General features: G+C 42.3%; 1 protein-coding gene across 3 annotated transcripts in view; it reads left to right on the forward strand.

Annotated features, from left to right (window-relative positions):
• The window catches only part of TMTC1 (transmembrane O-mannosyltransferase targeting cadherins 1), a 277,142-nt gene that overhangs the window by 218,344 nt on the left and 44,234 nt on the right, over positions 1-14,564 (forward strand). For all 3 annotated transcript variants that reach the window (XM_027594472.2, XM_027594474.2, XM_027594473.2), the window contains one exon: positions 2,942-3,085. In XM_027594472.2, coding sequence (XP_027450273.1) covers positions 2,942-3,085 — 144 coding nt within the window. The remainder of the gene's footprint in view (positions 1-2,941; positions 3,086-14,564) is intronic.

Below are 14,564 nucleotides of genomic sequence, written 5' to 3' on the forward strand. Positions count from 1 at the left end.
CTAGTTCGGTGACGCTTTTGTTGAGATTTTTTTTTTAGACGGGGAAGGGAATAATTAATCACTAACAAATTTTGTAAAACATACCTATAAAAGTCAAAGTCAAGATGGGCTTAATTTATTCTGACCAGGGATGTATCAACATAAACATCTCTTAAATTGTTCATTTTTCCAGTAGAAAATTCCCCTCCTGGAGACCTCAGTATTGACTTGGACCCAAGCTAATTCAAACACAAGTTCATTTAAAAAGTAAACGCACAAAATAAACTTGTCCTTGCCTAGGTCTTCAGTAAACAAGAGAAGAGTATGTGTTTTAAGAGAATATCTACATCTATCTTGAACTCAAAATAAAATGTGTTTTTTTTTCCTGACCTAGTTATTGAAGAATCCTGTTGATGAAATTCAGCTTTGTTTTATAAATAATGCAATGCTTGCTTGTGAGTAGCTGAACCGAATCAGGTACCCAGTGAGAGAGGATATTGCTAGCAGACCCTTACTATTACCAGGAATACACGATATCACACATTTTTCAGGTGGAGGGCTCTGGGTGGCAATAGATTCAGTAAACCACTCTAGAAGCCAGCAATCCCCTTCCTCCCTGGGTCGGGACTCTTCCTTAACATACAGCCTCTTCCCTGAGGTGGCTGGCTGACAAGTTTTTGGAGCACAAGTCGCACTCAAGGCCCTTTTCCTCACAGGGCTCCTATCTGTTTCTCGTTGCTTCCTTTCTCGCTGCTTATTTCTGGTTTTGAGAGTTTGGTGTGGACTTATATTCAGTTTCTGAATTGGAAAAAAAAAAAAGGGGGGGGAGAGAGAAACATGGACTCCATGAAATGTGAAAGCCCGTGACTGTGTAAGTGACAGTGGAATCGTGAGTGAAGATAAAGTTTGACAAGGTGGGCGGACAGCCAGTGCCAAGGGCAGTTGCTTGACAGTGTAGGTGGGCGCGGCAAGAGGTGGGTGAGTCCTTGGGGGAAGATCTTATTGAATTTAGACCATCCTTTCCCATAGGTAGTGCTTTTACCTCAGACATTGATTTCAAGGGCTCCCAAGCCTAAAGAAATAAGGAAAAGATCAAGTTTTAAGAAGGCAGATGTCCCCGGGAAGCTTCCTCTTATAGCTGGTCAACAGGGAAACAAGAATTGCCCTCACCGTGTTCACTGGACATCCCTTAAATCTTTGGGAGGTCAGAGAGCTTTGCTCAACGTCTCCCCCTGCCAAAAAAAAAAGTTTCCTTAGAAGATTTTGAGTCCTGGCTGTGATAAGCTTTCTGTAATCACTTCCAAAATCATTCTTAGACCGAGACTTTCTAGGAGACTTTTGTGGGCAGAGTGCATGAGCAGATCCAAGGGCATTTTGTCTCTCATCATAGTTCTGATATCCCTTAGTGGAATCTCAGAGAGAGAGCCAAGGACTTGCTTCCCTCAGGACTGTGAGGCTGGGGGTGATGGGCCTACCCCCAGAGACCTCGGGTTGTCTTTGCCTGAGTGAAGGTGACCCAAGAGAAGCAAACCCCAGTGCTGTGTCCTGGCCCAGTGTGTTTTCCTTTTCCCAGCTTCCTCTCATAGTATCTCTCTCCCCAACAGCCTCTATAGCCATTGAGAGTAATTAGGGCTTTCAGGCTTTGGGAGGCCATAACATGCCTCTGAATAGATTTTATCCCTTGTCAATCATGAGGAGCATCACCCGGCATGTCTTCCTGAAAATGGTAGTTCTGGGGGATGTTCGTCGTGTTCCTTGCTGCTCTGGAAGGGAGTAGGGAAGGGAGGATTACATGGTCAAATAAACTTAGGAAACTTTGGTTTAAGCAAAGATTCCAAAAAAAAAAAAAAAAAAAAAAACCACGAGACTTGTCTTGTCAGCCTTTTAATAGGACGCCCTTCTGTCCGCAAATATAATTGATCTTCTTAGAAGGTATGGAACAGAGTGGGAGGAGGCAAGCCTGTCATTTGATTGTCAAGAGACTTAACAAGTATACATCATATTTTTATTTCCTGGCTTTCCTACATTAAGAGCCAGTTCCACGAGCTTATTCAGAGTACTCCGGGTGACAGAGATGTAATGAACCTCTTAGTCTGCTAAATATTCTGCTCTAAATATAGCAGAAACAACTAAACTGTGTAGCTGTGCGGATTTGCCTTCTTGATGGTTTTGAGTTAAGGAAGTAAATTGATTCCCTTCCTTCCTTAATCAGCATAAATTTGGTTTACTGATGTATCCCTGATCCTCCTTTACATTTGCTTTTGAACATTGGGAATGCTATTTTCACTTCGTCGTGCATTATTTAAATTTTTTAAAAGTGTTTGTCGGGATTTTCATTTGAGAACTGTATCAGGCCAGTTGGTACCAAATTACAATAGGAGGAGGGAAAGGAGATAAAATGGAAAAAGAGAGCCAAGATGGAAAGCCATTTTAGGGATAAAGTTTGTTTTTATGGGAAGACCTTGTGTATTACCCTTTCTCAATAATGGTGGTCTTAGGGATCTTCCAGTCCAAGTATGTTCATGGAGATGCCCTCATCCAAGGAACCCCCAGCATCTTGTGTTCTTCTATGAAGCCGCTGGTCAGCAGTCTCACCAGCCCAGAAACTCAGAAGCAATGAGGCGGTGAGGATTTTCTGCCAAAGCAAATTGAAAGTAATATAGGCTCCAAAGGATTAAAATTTGTTTAACCCTGATAGATTTGCATACTGTTTATTTTTGCACCATATGGGGGTTATTATACCACTAAGGGTCAAAGATCTGCTTCCATATTTATATGCCTGCAGCTGCACACATAGTTGACCATTAAGATTTCACATGGACAAACCATTAAAATAAAGGAAGAATTCAGTGTTTCATTTTGGTTGTGGCATTCCTGGGGTGGGGGGAGAGGGAGAACAAGCCCATCGTGCCCAGCTTAGAAGTTTTCAAACAATCATGGCTGAATATCTCTAATTTTTCAGGTTGTATCCTCGCCACGCAAGTGCCCTGAACAACCTTGGAACACTGACGAGAGACACAGCAGAGGCAAAGATGTACTATCAGAGGGCTCTCCAGCTAAATCCGCAGCACAACCGGGCTCTTTTCAATCTTGGAAATCTCCTTAAGTAAGTAGAACGTGTACCTTTCATCCGGCAGTCTTGTAATTTCAGGAAATCCTTTCCTTCTTAATACTCCTTTGGTTGTGCTCCTGTCTCCTCTTCCCAGAGTGGAATAATTATGGTTTTCAAGCTTTGAGAGGAAGTCATGTTCATCTGAAATAATTCTATCCCTCCTCAGTCCAAAAGAGTATTTCCCAGAGTGACTCTCTGGAAGTGTTAGCTCTGGGAGATGTCCCTGGGTGGTCTGTAGAGGGGTGGGAATAGGGAAGGGTTACGTGGTCAGGTAAACTTAGGAAATGCTGAGTTAGACCAAGAGGACTCCCCCTCTTGCAAGAATTGTTGATATGCTAAATGTCCTGTGAATCTTCAAGAAGGCAATATGGAATATGACATTGCCCAAAGTCAAAATTTTTTGTTTTTGTTTTTTTGGTAAGGCATTTCCCAAGTATTCCATGAACATTCTTTGGGCAAAGCGCTCATCTAGGAAGAGCAGTGAGGGCGCCTGGGTGGCTCAGTTGGTTAAGCGACTGCCTTCGGCTTAGGTCATGATCCTGGAGTCCCGGGATCGAGTCCCACATCGGGCTCCCTGCTCAGCAGGGGGTCTACTTCTCCCTCTGACCCTCCCCCCTCTCATGTGCTCTCTCTCCATTCTCTCTCAAATAAATAAATAAATAAAATCTTAAAAAAAAAAAAAGGAAGAGCAGTGAGCTCTAAAGCTGCGGCCAGATGACATAACCACGACTCGTGTTCAGCGCGTACTAGTGCTAAGAAATGGATCAAGGCCTGCCTTGACTTAGTAATGGTGACTCTTGCTCTTAGGGAGACCTGCCAGGTACAATCAGTCACTGGTGTTTGCTTTTCACTCACCGCCCTGTAAAAGGTTGATAGCGCAATTAGTATCACTGAAGACTAAAACAGGGGTACTTCTACATCTTGTATTTTTATTAATACAAAGTCTAGGCATCTTGGTGATGGTGCCAGCATCTGTAGTTTTGACAATAACGAAATGGTGGAAGTTGTGGAATTTAACTTCTAAACTTAAGAAAACAGGATGAAAACATCAGAAGTGGAAATTGGGTGAAAAATGTTTGGAATGAGAGTGTGGTGTCGTATTTATCTCTGCTTGTTGGGATGCTGACATTCTACACACTTACTGGGGGCCCCTGGGTGGGTCAGTCAGTTGAGCGAGCGTCTGACTCATGGTTTCGGCTCAGGTCATGATCCAGGGTCATGAGATCGGGGCCTGTGTCAGGCTCCATGGTCAGCATGGGGTCTGCTTGAGATTCCTCCTCTCTCTCTCCCTCTGCCCCTTCCCCCTTGTTCTCTCTCTCTCTGTCTCTCTCCCTAAAATAAATAAATAAATCTTTAAAAAAAAAATCCCCACACTTACTGAATTGGTTTCTAAGTCTCTAAACTTCTAGAGCACTCATCTGGTACCTTTAAAGCCAATGGTTTGCTTTGTTCTCTTGTCCACTCACTGAACGGGATTGTCTTCATTGCCTCACTAACTCCATATGATGCAACTTCTTCACCTTCCTGTTTACTCCTTGAATTTGACATATACAGACAGATATTGGTCCTTTTTCCTAATGCGTGTGTTAATGTGTGTTTTTATCTAATCCCGTTTGGACAGAAGTGCTGGGGTGGGTTACTCACAGAACAGTCTAATATGGTATTACATGATAGGTGCCATCCTGAGTCTGTTTTCTGTTTAGGAATGGCTTTGTCCAGTACCAGAGCACAAAATCAGGGAATACTATACAAAAATAAGAAAATGCGGAGAAAGTACAATTCAAATGAAAGGAATAAAAGTATAAATCAGCAAAAACCAAATACACTTATTTTTTCAAATTAGAATTTTTTGTTACAATTTGATACACATTGAGAATGCTGAGAAACAACAAAGAATGAAGTGGGACACACTGTGACAGAAAAGCCATTTTAGTACTAGTCAGCTCCTATTAAAAACAATAACCAATCAAGAGATGTGGGGAAAACGAGTTCTAATTATTGCAGGTAATAGTTGCAGGCCAATAGGGTGCTTTGATTTTACTCAACTATTTTGATGAGTTCTTACTTCTTTATGTGATGTTCCAAGGACTCATTTTTTTAAAGTCATTGTTGGCATCTGTTTATGCCCTACCTTAAAGCCCAAATAATTTAATGGCCAGATGAAGTCCTGTCAGCATCTTTGGGATACATGGATTATACAGTACTGATTTTAAAGACCACATTGATGAGTGTTTGTTGCCCTAAAGACCCAGCTTTAATGGCAGTTCTTATTAGGAATAATGTACTGCAGTGATGATGATCATATTGTGCTGAATGGGGCTCTACTTAAAAATGACAGTCAACAGTCCTTAAATTTGATCTTGCCAAGACCTGAACAAGAGATGCACGCTCTAACCTTCCTTTTTCAATCACATGTTATTGCCATTAACGATCATCATGAATGAGTATATGTGAGTTAAAAGGACAAGGAATTATTTTTTGGAGCATGGTAATGGCTATTTTTCACAGTAGGAGGGACTCCTGGATACTGAACATAGGATTTTTTCTCTCTTTGTCAGAGGTTTTGTCAAAATCAACTCTTTTTTTTTTTTTTTTTAAAGATTTTATTTATTTGACAGAGAGAGACAACACGGAGAGAGGGAACACAAGCAGGGGGAGTGGGAGAGGGAAGAGCAGGCTTCCCACGGGGCAGGGAGCCTGATGCGGGGCTCAATCCCAGGACCCTGGGATCATGACCTGAGCCAAAGGCAGACGCTTACTGAGCCGCCCAGGTGCCCACAAAATCAACTCTTGATGATTATCCAGACCAACAACAATGCTTTACATTTGCATAAGACTGTAGTTTTCTGAGTGCATTTTTTCCTTTTTTTTTTTTAAATGAGGCCCTCCTAGTAACTCTTTTTTTTTTTTTTAAGATTTTATTTATTTATTCATGAGAGACAGAGAGAGAGAGAGAGAGAGAGAAGCAGGCTCCCAAGGATCAGGGAGCCTGATGCGGGACTCGATCCCAGGACCCTGGGATCATGACCTGAGCCGAAGGCAGACGCTGAACCATCTGAGCCACCCAGGCGCCCTCTCCTAGTAACTCTTTAAAGTAGACAGGGAAGAAGAGGGAATGAGGGTCCTGAAAAGTGGAGTACCTTGTACAAAGCCACTGTGGTTTGTCTTTTGCTCTTTTGATTTCTATCAGAGAGCAGAGTGGCTATATCCATGTAGATTATCCTTACAACCCAGTGGAATAAAACCATAATAGCTAACATTTACATAATACTTTACAGTTTACAGATAAGTATTTCCATATGCATTATTTAATTTAATCTTTAATCTGTGAAAGGTTTATCATCCATATCCCCATTTTACAGAACCAAGGCTCAGAGGTCTCATGTGCCATTGGCCTAGGCTCTGGCAGATCCAGGACTGAATCCCTGCCCTTGGACTCCTGTTCTATTCACTTTCCTTTACCCATGCTGCCCAAATAGCCCTCCAACACAAAAATTACTTAATATTTAGCTGTTTAATGACATGTGATTGCCTTTGGGAGGAAAACCCATCGTGTTTTTTGTGTGTGTGTTTTTTTTTTAAGGAAACAGTAATGTTTATTTACATTATGTCCCTCAGTAGCAGAGAGAGGTGACCCAGAAAATAGAGCTAATCCACATTTAGTTAACTCTGAGTTTCATTTCCCCTTTCCTTAATATATGTCTGCTATTAAGCAGCAATGGGTCAAAGATGAAAAAAAAAGATATTTTAAATTGTGTTTGATTCGATCCATTTTACTGTTTAAGATTTTTATCCTGTTTCTCATTAGGCAGCTAGGTTTTTTTAAAATTGTCCCTTTTTTTTTTTTTTTTTTTTTGTAATTTAGAAGTTAATGCTCATTCTGAGAACCAGAGCATCTTTTTAGATGCAGCGTTAGATTTGATCATCCTTCAGAGCAGGGCAGTATCCTCATTCCTATTTTATAAGTGATGAAATGAAGGCTTGAGGAAGTAATGTGCCAGGGTCCCTTAGGGAAGAAAGAGAAGGCGTGGGAATTGAACTTCGACCTGTGTGACCACACTGAACTGCCTCCTTGTGGCTCCTCTCAAAACTGGGATACAGCCTGGAGCCTCACTGCCCCACAGAAATGTAACGAGAGCCAGGATCTGTGACTTAAAATTTTCAGGTAGCCACAGTTCAGGACATGAAGAAGGTGGAATTAATTTTAATAGTGTATTTTATTTAACCCCATTATATCCAAAATATTATCACTTTAGCATGTGATTAATATTAAAAATTAATTTTAAAATTGAACATGTAAAATATTACTGAACTAGTGTGCATTTTTTTAATAAGTAATCCTTGAAATCCAGTGTATGTTTTATACTTACAACCTATCTCAGAATCGTCATATTTCAAGTGTTCAGTAGCCACATGGGGTTAGTGGCTTCTGTACCGGACAGCACAGACCTTTATTAATGACCTTGACTTTGAGAGAAATGTGACTCTGTCCAGGCCAGAAGCTCTAAATAAAATGTGATTCTGTCAGAACATCAGAAATCTCTTAGCACTGAAGACAAATTTCATTTGAATTCTTGGAATTATACGGCGTACAGCTTTAGACCTGTTCATAGCAATAGATTTCAATGAATGTTATCCAGATATATTTGGCCTCTTTCATGACCGTTTCACTGGACTTTGATGCTAATCTATTATGATTCTGTGCAGCATATTTACCGTGTGACAGATTGATAAGGAACAACTTTCCATGCCAGCATTCTTAATTTATATTAATTATTGTTGGCTTTGCTTAGAAGCTAAAATGTAAAAGAAAATAGGCAAGATTAGCATAAACTTTTTATGGATGGAAAGAGCAGAAGTCCCTGATGGCTCAAGAGAATATAATCGAATATGTAAATTCAGGGCATGGGAAAATATTTTTGTGACTGCTTGGGTAAAAGAGTTGCTAGTGTTTGCTACTGAAACAGAGTATGGAAAGAACCTCTGGCAGAATTACATCATACCTCCCTCATTGCCAAAACTCCCTTCTGTTCACATGATAGGATATGGGTGTTATATGGTATTACAATAAATATTATAATCAAACTACGAGAGAAAGTGAAGTGGGATGTCCGATAATTGAACTGTATAGAAGAATTTCAAAAGCAAAGTACATTCTGTAGTCTGATCCTTTAGAAAATTAAATCCTAAAAAAGAAAAGGACATGGAAAGAAGGGTGAGCATTATCTTTGAAATGAATGTTTGGGATTAAATTTCTTTCTAGCTCTGGCACTAACTCCACCACCTTTTAGTTTATAAAAACGAATTGATACATTCAAGATAGTAGTTCTTCTCTTCTCTGCTTTTCAACTGAAGCCTCAGAGAATCCGAAATGTTAACCCACCGGATAAAGAAAAGCTTTTTGAGCTCCTTCCTACCACATGAGGATGTCAACTTTGTGTGGGCAAGTTCTGCACTCTCCCCTTGCAGGGAAATCTCACTCCTTGCCCCCACCCCTGTGGTGACCTGCTGGTATTCAGGGTACTTCCAACCTTATTTATCTGTAGTCTCAATCCCATTACAGCCCCTCCCCAACTTGAATCAGTCGCCCAGTTCCTCTGCCAACTTCACCCAGGGACCCTCCAGTTCTGCTCTGTTTGGGGCACCCACCAGCACAGCCAGGACACAGGCTTTTTGTGCAGACCTTTTTCTTCTCTACCACCCTAATTCTGATGTTCCTCTTTGACCTTAACCTCTTACCTCTGCCCACCCTTCCCTTTCCCCTCTGTCATTCCTGCTGACCCTTTGATGATGACCTGCCACCTCCTAGCTCCTCTCCATGCTCAGTTGTCTTTTTCTAAGACCTTAGTATTGATAGGCCTTCCATGACCAGTGTGATTCCCCTCTTACTCCCTCATTCCTGCCCACCCTGCTCTTCACCAGTGTTACAGTCTCTGTGCTCTTTGATTTTTATGTTCATAATTTATAATCCCATCTCTAATTTATCCCTTTCACTAATGCATGTGACATCAGCTTAGACTCTTGCACACCTTGACCATCATTTACTTGCCTGACCAGGCCCCCAGCTCAAGGTCCCCCACTGCTTGCATTTTGCTTTCCCTAGACCAGTATTTCTCAACTCCTTTTCATTATCAGCCCCCCACCCTCCCCCTAGGAGCCTTTTAAGCATTTTTTCCTACATACCTCCTTCCCCAATAAATACTCAAGAATAAGATTTGTTAAATAGCATTGAGCTTTGGGAGACCACAAACCATTGTTGTATCTAGTTTTATTTTTTATATGTAATCTAATCTTATTTTCACAGCACAGCTCCACTCCAAGAAGCAATTTTCACCTCTGTTAGGAATGTATGCTCTAGACCCTCATCCAATCTGTCAAGTGTTGGGGATGAAAAACAGAAATCTGAGTTGAGGGGGACCCTAACAAAACTCTGAAGAGAGCATTATGAAACAAAACAGGATCAGGGGTTAAAGCTGTTAAAGATTCATTCCTTATGGTCTTAGAATATCTTCCAAATATTTTGTTCTTTTCCTTCTTCCCCTCCTTAGTGCCCATACACACACCCAGAATATAGCATCACCCCTTACTTTTACTAAGAATATTCAAGTCAGTCAAGGTCAATTTTTGCAGCTTCCCTTCTTCCTACCTCAAAATTTCCTGCATGTTCACAGACTCCCCCCCTTCTTTTGCTCTTCCATGGAAGGAAGAATTGTCTTGCCTCCTTAACACGGCCAGTGCATACATCGTGTTTGTGCATTGTTTGTTCGTTTTTTCAGGTTGAGGCATAAGTGACATGGAAAAAATGCACAAATCTGGGTTTTGACAATTCTATATACTCTTGTAATTACCCCGCAAATAACATAGGACATTTCCATCACTCCAGAAACAGCCCGTATGCCTCTTGCCAGTAATTTCCCCTTCCCTTGAGGCAATCATTGTTCTGATTCTTTCCACCATAAATTAGTTTAGCCTGTGTTAGAACTTCATTTAAAGGTGATTATTTACTATGCACATTTTTGGCATTTGGATATTTTTGCTCAGCATTCTGTTTTGAGTCTTACTCCTGTGGTTACATGTTACATTTCTTTTATTGCTGAGTAGTATTCCATCGTGTAAATACATTGCAATTTGTTTATCCATTTTCCTGTGGGTGAATACTTGGTTTCTTTATAGGTTTATTATGAATATTAATGTTGTGACTATTCATGTCCCAGTCTTTGTATGCTTATTTTTCTTAGGTTAATATCTAGGAGTAGAATTGTGGCTAAATGTATCTTTAATATTTTAAGAGACTGCCACGCTGTTCTTCAAAGTAATTGTACCACTCTCCCTCCCATCAACAATGGTAAGAGATCCATGTGCTTCACACCCTAACATTTGGTATTGTCAGTCTTTTATATTTTAGTCATGAGTAGGCATTAGTATAAAATCCATATGTATTCTTGATTCTATTTCTGCCCTCTTCCCCTACCCAGTATTGTGGGCTCCTCTTAGGTCTTCAGATTTTTCCCATTCCACAAATTTCTGTATACCCCAGGTTCCCCTAGATGATCTTTCTCATTTCAGCTATTCCCTCAAGTTGTTCTAACTCCTTCTGAAATGTCTCCCATCAAATCGGCAAGAATGGTTAGCATTTGGTGTTTCTCCTTCCTCCTCACCTGTTCATTCAGCGCTCATTCCCCGGATGTCCTCTGAAGCCAAGAATACGACACTGTTGACCTCCTCCTGCTTTTGAAGCTCTTTATTTTGTTGCCTGTCTTATAACGTCGTTTTTTCTTTTACTTCCAACATCTCTTCTTCTTCCACCCTCCCTATAAATTGAGGGGCACCTGAGAATGTCACTGATTGTCCGTTCCATACACACATGGAGTCCAAATGTCTCAGCATTTAGGACTTTCCTCTCTTTTCCACCACTCTCCCATGCTGTGTATACCCTGACCCACAGCCACACTGACCACTTGCCCGTGTAGGTGAAACACAAGCCTGCAAGCTTCATTGGAGAGAATATTACAAAGGTTTTAAAGTAAGAACTCTTCTAAAATATGGTTTCATTTGCATCATTTTTTTTTTGAGAGGAGTGGGGGAAGGGCAGAGGGAGAAGGAGAAAGAATCTTAAGCAGGCTCCACAGCCAGTGTGGAGTTGGACCCAGGGCTCGATCTCAGGACCCTGAGATCATGACCTGAGCCGAAATCAAGAGTCTGACACTTAACGGACGGGAGCCACCCAGGCGCTCCTCATTTGCATTTTTATCTTCTGTTCCGTGTTTGTACCAAACTGGATTATCTGGGAAAGGATGAGAATGTTTACCTATTTTCTCAAGATTTGAGAGTTACTTGTGTATACACAGATTGCTAATTGTTAAGATATTTTTGTTAAGTATCTCTTCCCTACCGAAACTCTATTCATCCATGCTGTGATTGCTAATGAATTGAGCATGAGTGAGTTGTTTTAAACCTATAGTAGGGTTTGCAAGGACTGGTCGCTTTTCTCAATCCCTTCTTTTGCGGTGATGGCTGCAGTAAACCCTGGTGAGGTCGGGAGGCAGCCGCACAGGAAGTACCCTGAGGGAGAGCAAACTTGAAGGGACCCTAGGTTTTGTTTATATTCTCTTGAAGGATTGGAATGTTTTTTCTCTCCCTGCATATATATTTCTGACAGAGGATTATTAAACAGGCCAGACTGCTTTGTCAAATACAAGAGTGTTCAGTGGTCTCCCTTGTCCTGAAAATTATCCCCCACCCCCTTGTCCTTAAGCTCCCTTAAGTTTCCCTGGCTCTATTTGCAGTCCGGTCTCCTTAAGATCCTGTGCTGGGCTCTGACTTGGAGCAACTCTTGACTGGAGACATAGCTTAAAGAAGGTACAAGTCAGGGGCACCTGGATGGCTCAGTTGTTAAGCCTCTGCCTTCGGCTCAGGTCATGATTCCGGGGTCCTGGGATTGAGCCCCGCATTAGGCTCCCTGTTCTGTGGGAAGCCTGCTTCTCCCTCTTCCACTTCCCCTGCTTGTGTTCCCTCTCTGGCTGTCTCTCTCTCTATCAAATAAATAAAATCTTAAAAAAAAGAAGGTACAGTCAATTATAAGAATAAGAGAAATGAACAAGGAAGTGTTGAATCACTATATTGTACACCTGAGACTAATATAACACTGGTTGTTCACTAACCAGAATTAAAATCAAAACAAACAAAAAGAAGATAGTAGGAAGGGAAAAATAAACGGGGGAAATCGGAGGGGGAGACGAACCATGAGAGACTATGGACTCTGAGAAACAAACGGAGGGTTCTAGAGGGGAGGGGGGGTGGAGGGATGGGTTAGCCTGGTGATGGGTATTAAAGAGGGCACGTACTGCATGGAGCACTCGGTGTTACAGGCAAACAATGAATCATGGAACACCACATCAAAAACTAATGATGTACTGTATGGTGACTAGCATAACATAATAAAATAAGATTTAAAAAAAAGAGAGAGAGAAATGAGGGTCACCATTGGGAATTTCTTCTTGCATGCATTAGCTTACTTTAGGGGACCAAGCTTCTCAACTTTTTATCTTAAGTCCAGTCGATCAGTGTTGCCCCGATACAGAGACTAAATTTGGAATCTAAGTTGTTAAAGATCGTCAGGCTTTCAGATCTATTTTTAGCTCTGTGTAGGCCAGGAGGAGCAACAGGAAGGGCAGAAAGAGGAATATCCAAGTTCTCCACGTTGCCTCTGGCCCATGCTTGCCTGTGGTCTGCAGGCTGTGTGCTGGGAAGCACTGTGGGGACGTGAAGCTTGCCTTGAAGTCTTCCTCCCACCTTCCCCTTCCCCGTGGACCCAGCCTAGCGCTTGCCTTCACGCTGTACCGCCTGTCTGCTGGACAGCATGGCGGGGCTCTCTGCCCTCAAACCTTTCTGCCTCCTCTCCTCCAATGAGTAACTAGCACACTAATAGCTGACACCTGCATGATGAATTACAAAGCCCTTCCTCATGCCTCATACAGCTGCGCACTCAGGGTGGTCAGAGGATAGGCACCATCCCTCTCCTATTACAGACTGGGAACCGGGCAGGGAAGGGAGGGTTGTGAGCAGTAAGCTCTATTAAGTGGGACCTCCGTAGCCAGCATTTCCCTGTTACTTCTTGCTGTCACATCATCTCTGTGTCTCTCCTCAGGACCAGGAGCTGTAGAAGAACTTAGTAAGTTTGGATCTCAGTTCTACCATGTTGTAGTGTGTGACCTTGGGAAAACAATTTTATTTTGCAACGCCTCCGATTACTCACTTAGAAAGTGAAATAATACTAGTAACTTGTTTTCATGGGTACTACACATGAGAATGCCTATAAGTACTTAACGTAGGACCTAGCCCCCGATAAAGATGAAATAAGTTTTAGCTATGATTAGTTATTAGCCCAGGGACATAATTTCCCACTTCCAATTTGAAGCTCAGCTTCTTGGTATAAAATTAATAATGAATCAGAAGTAGATAATGCATTTTCTAGCCCTGCAGTTAAACAGCTCCAGGCAATATTCAGCCTCCTTGAGACTCAGTTTCCTCCTTTTTGAAATAAGGGATGGGACGAGGTGATCCCATACATCTAATTGCAAGAATCTATGGTTTTAAGTATGACTCCCATGTTTCTAATCCCTTAGCTGAAGTGGAAGACCAGAAAAGAACTTAAAAGTCACTTTTCAGATGTAATAGTTGCACTGGGACAGCATTCTGTTTTTGCCACAAAATTAGTCAGTGAGGCTTCTGGTGGAAATTCCAGATGGGAATCTGGCTGGAGAGTGGGAAAGGGGCGAGTGGAGGTAACATTCATTGCCTTGTCCCGTGCATCAATCTGCTAAGCATACCGCCTGCGTGCATTTTTTCCCACCCTTGCAGGAACCTGGAGGGTAGAGATTAACGTACACATTCAACAGATTTGGCTACCGAGGCACCTGTGGGGGAACATCTAATCCCAAGTCCTACAGCTCATGAGGGCAGAGCTGGGATTTAGACAGCCATCAGCCTGAGCCTAAAGCCAGGCATGTGCCCATCCCACTGCATCATCCCAGGGACCCTTTACCTATGGGGTAAATGAATGCTGGCTACATCAGGCTCTTCTCAGCTGCCTTCTCCTCCAGGTTCCAAACTGGGAGCACAGTTTCTGTGCTTTCCTTCAAACCATGGAAGGGCTTAGCATAAATATTTGCATGAGCTTTGAAGTGATGCTGGCTCGGGACAATTTCCCTTCACTCCCCACTCACCTCCTTGCACTCAAGGCACAGAGCTGGCTTCCGATGTGCAGGAGCGAGGCCGTGGGCGGAGGCGGGGGGGTTGGCAAGCATCCTGCTGCCGGGGTTCGGGGCAGTGACCTCATTGAGTTGATGAAGCCTTCTAAAGCCTTCAGGAGCCTTCTAAAGGAGTGAAACGGGCGCCTGGGTGGCTCAGTGGGTTAAGTGTCTGCATTTGGCTCAGGTCGTACCTCCAGGTTCTCGGATGGAGCCCCGCCTCG

Source organism: Zalophus californianus, chromosome 9 (assembly GCF_009762305.2).
Source record: "Zalophus californianus isolate mZalCal1 chromosome 9, mZalCal1.pri.v2, whole genome shotgun sequence".
NCBI lineage: Eukaryota > Metazoa > Chordata > Mammalia > Carnivora > Otariidae > Zalophus > Zalophus californianus.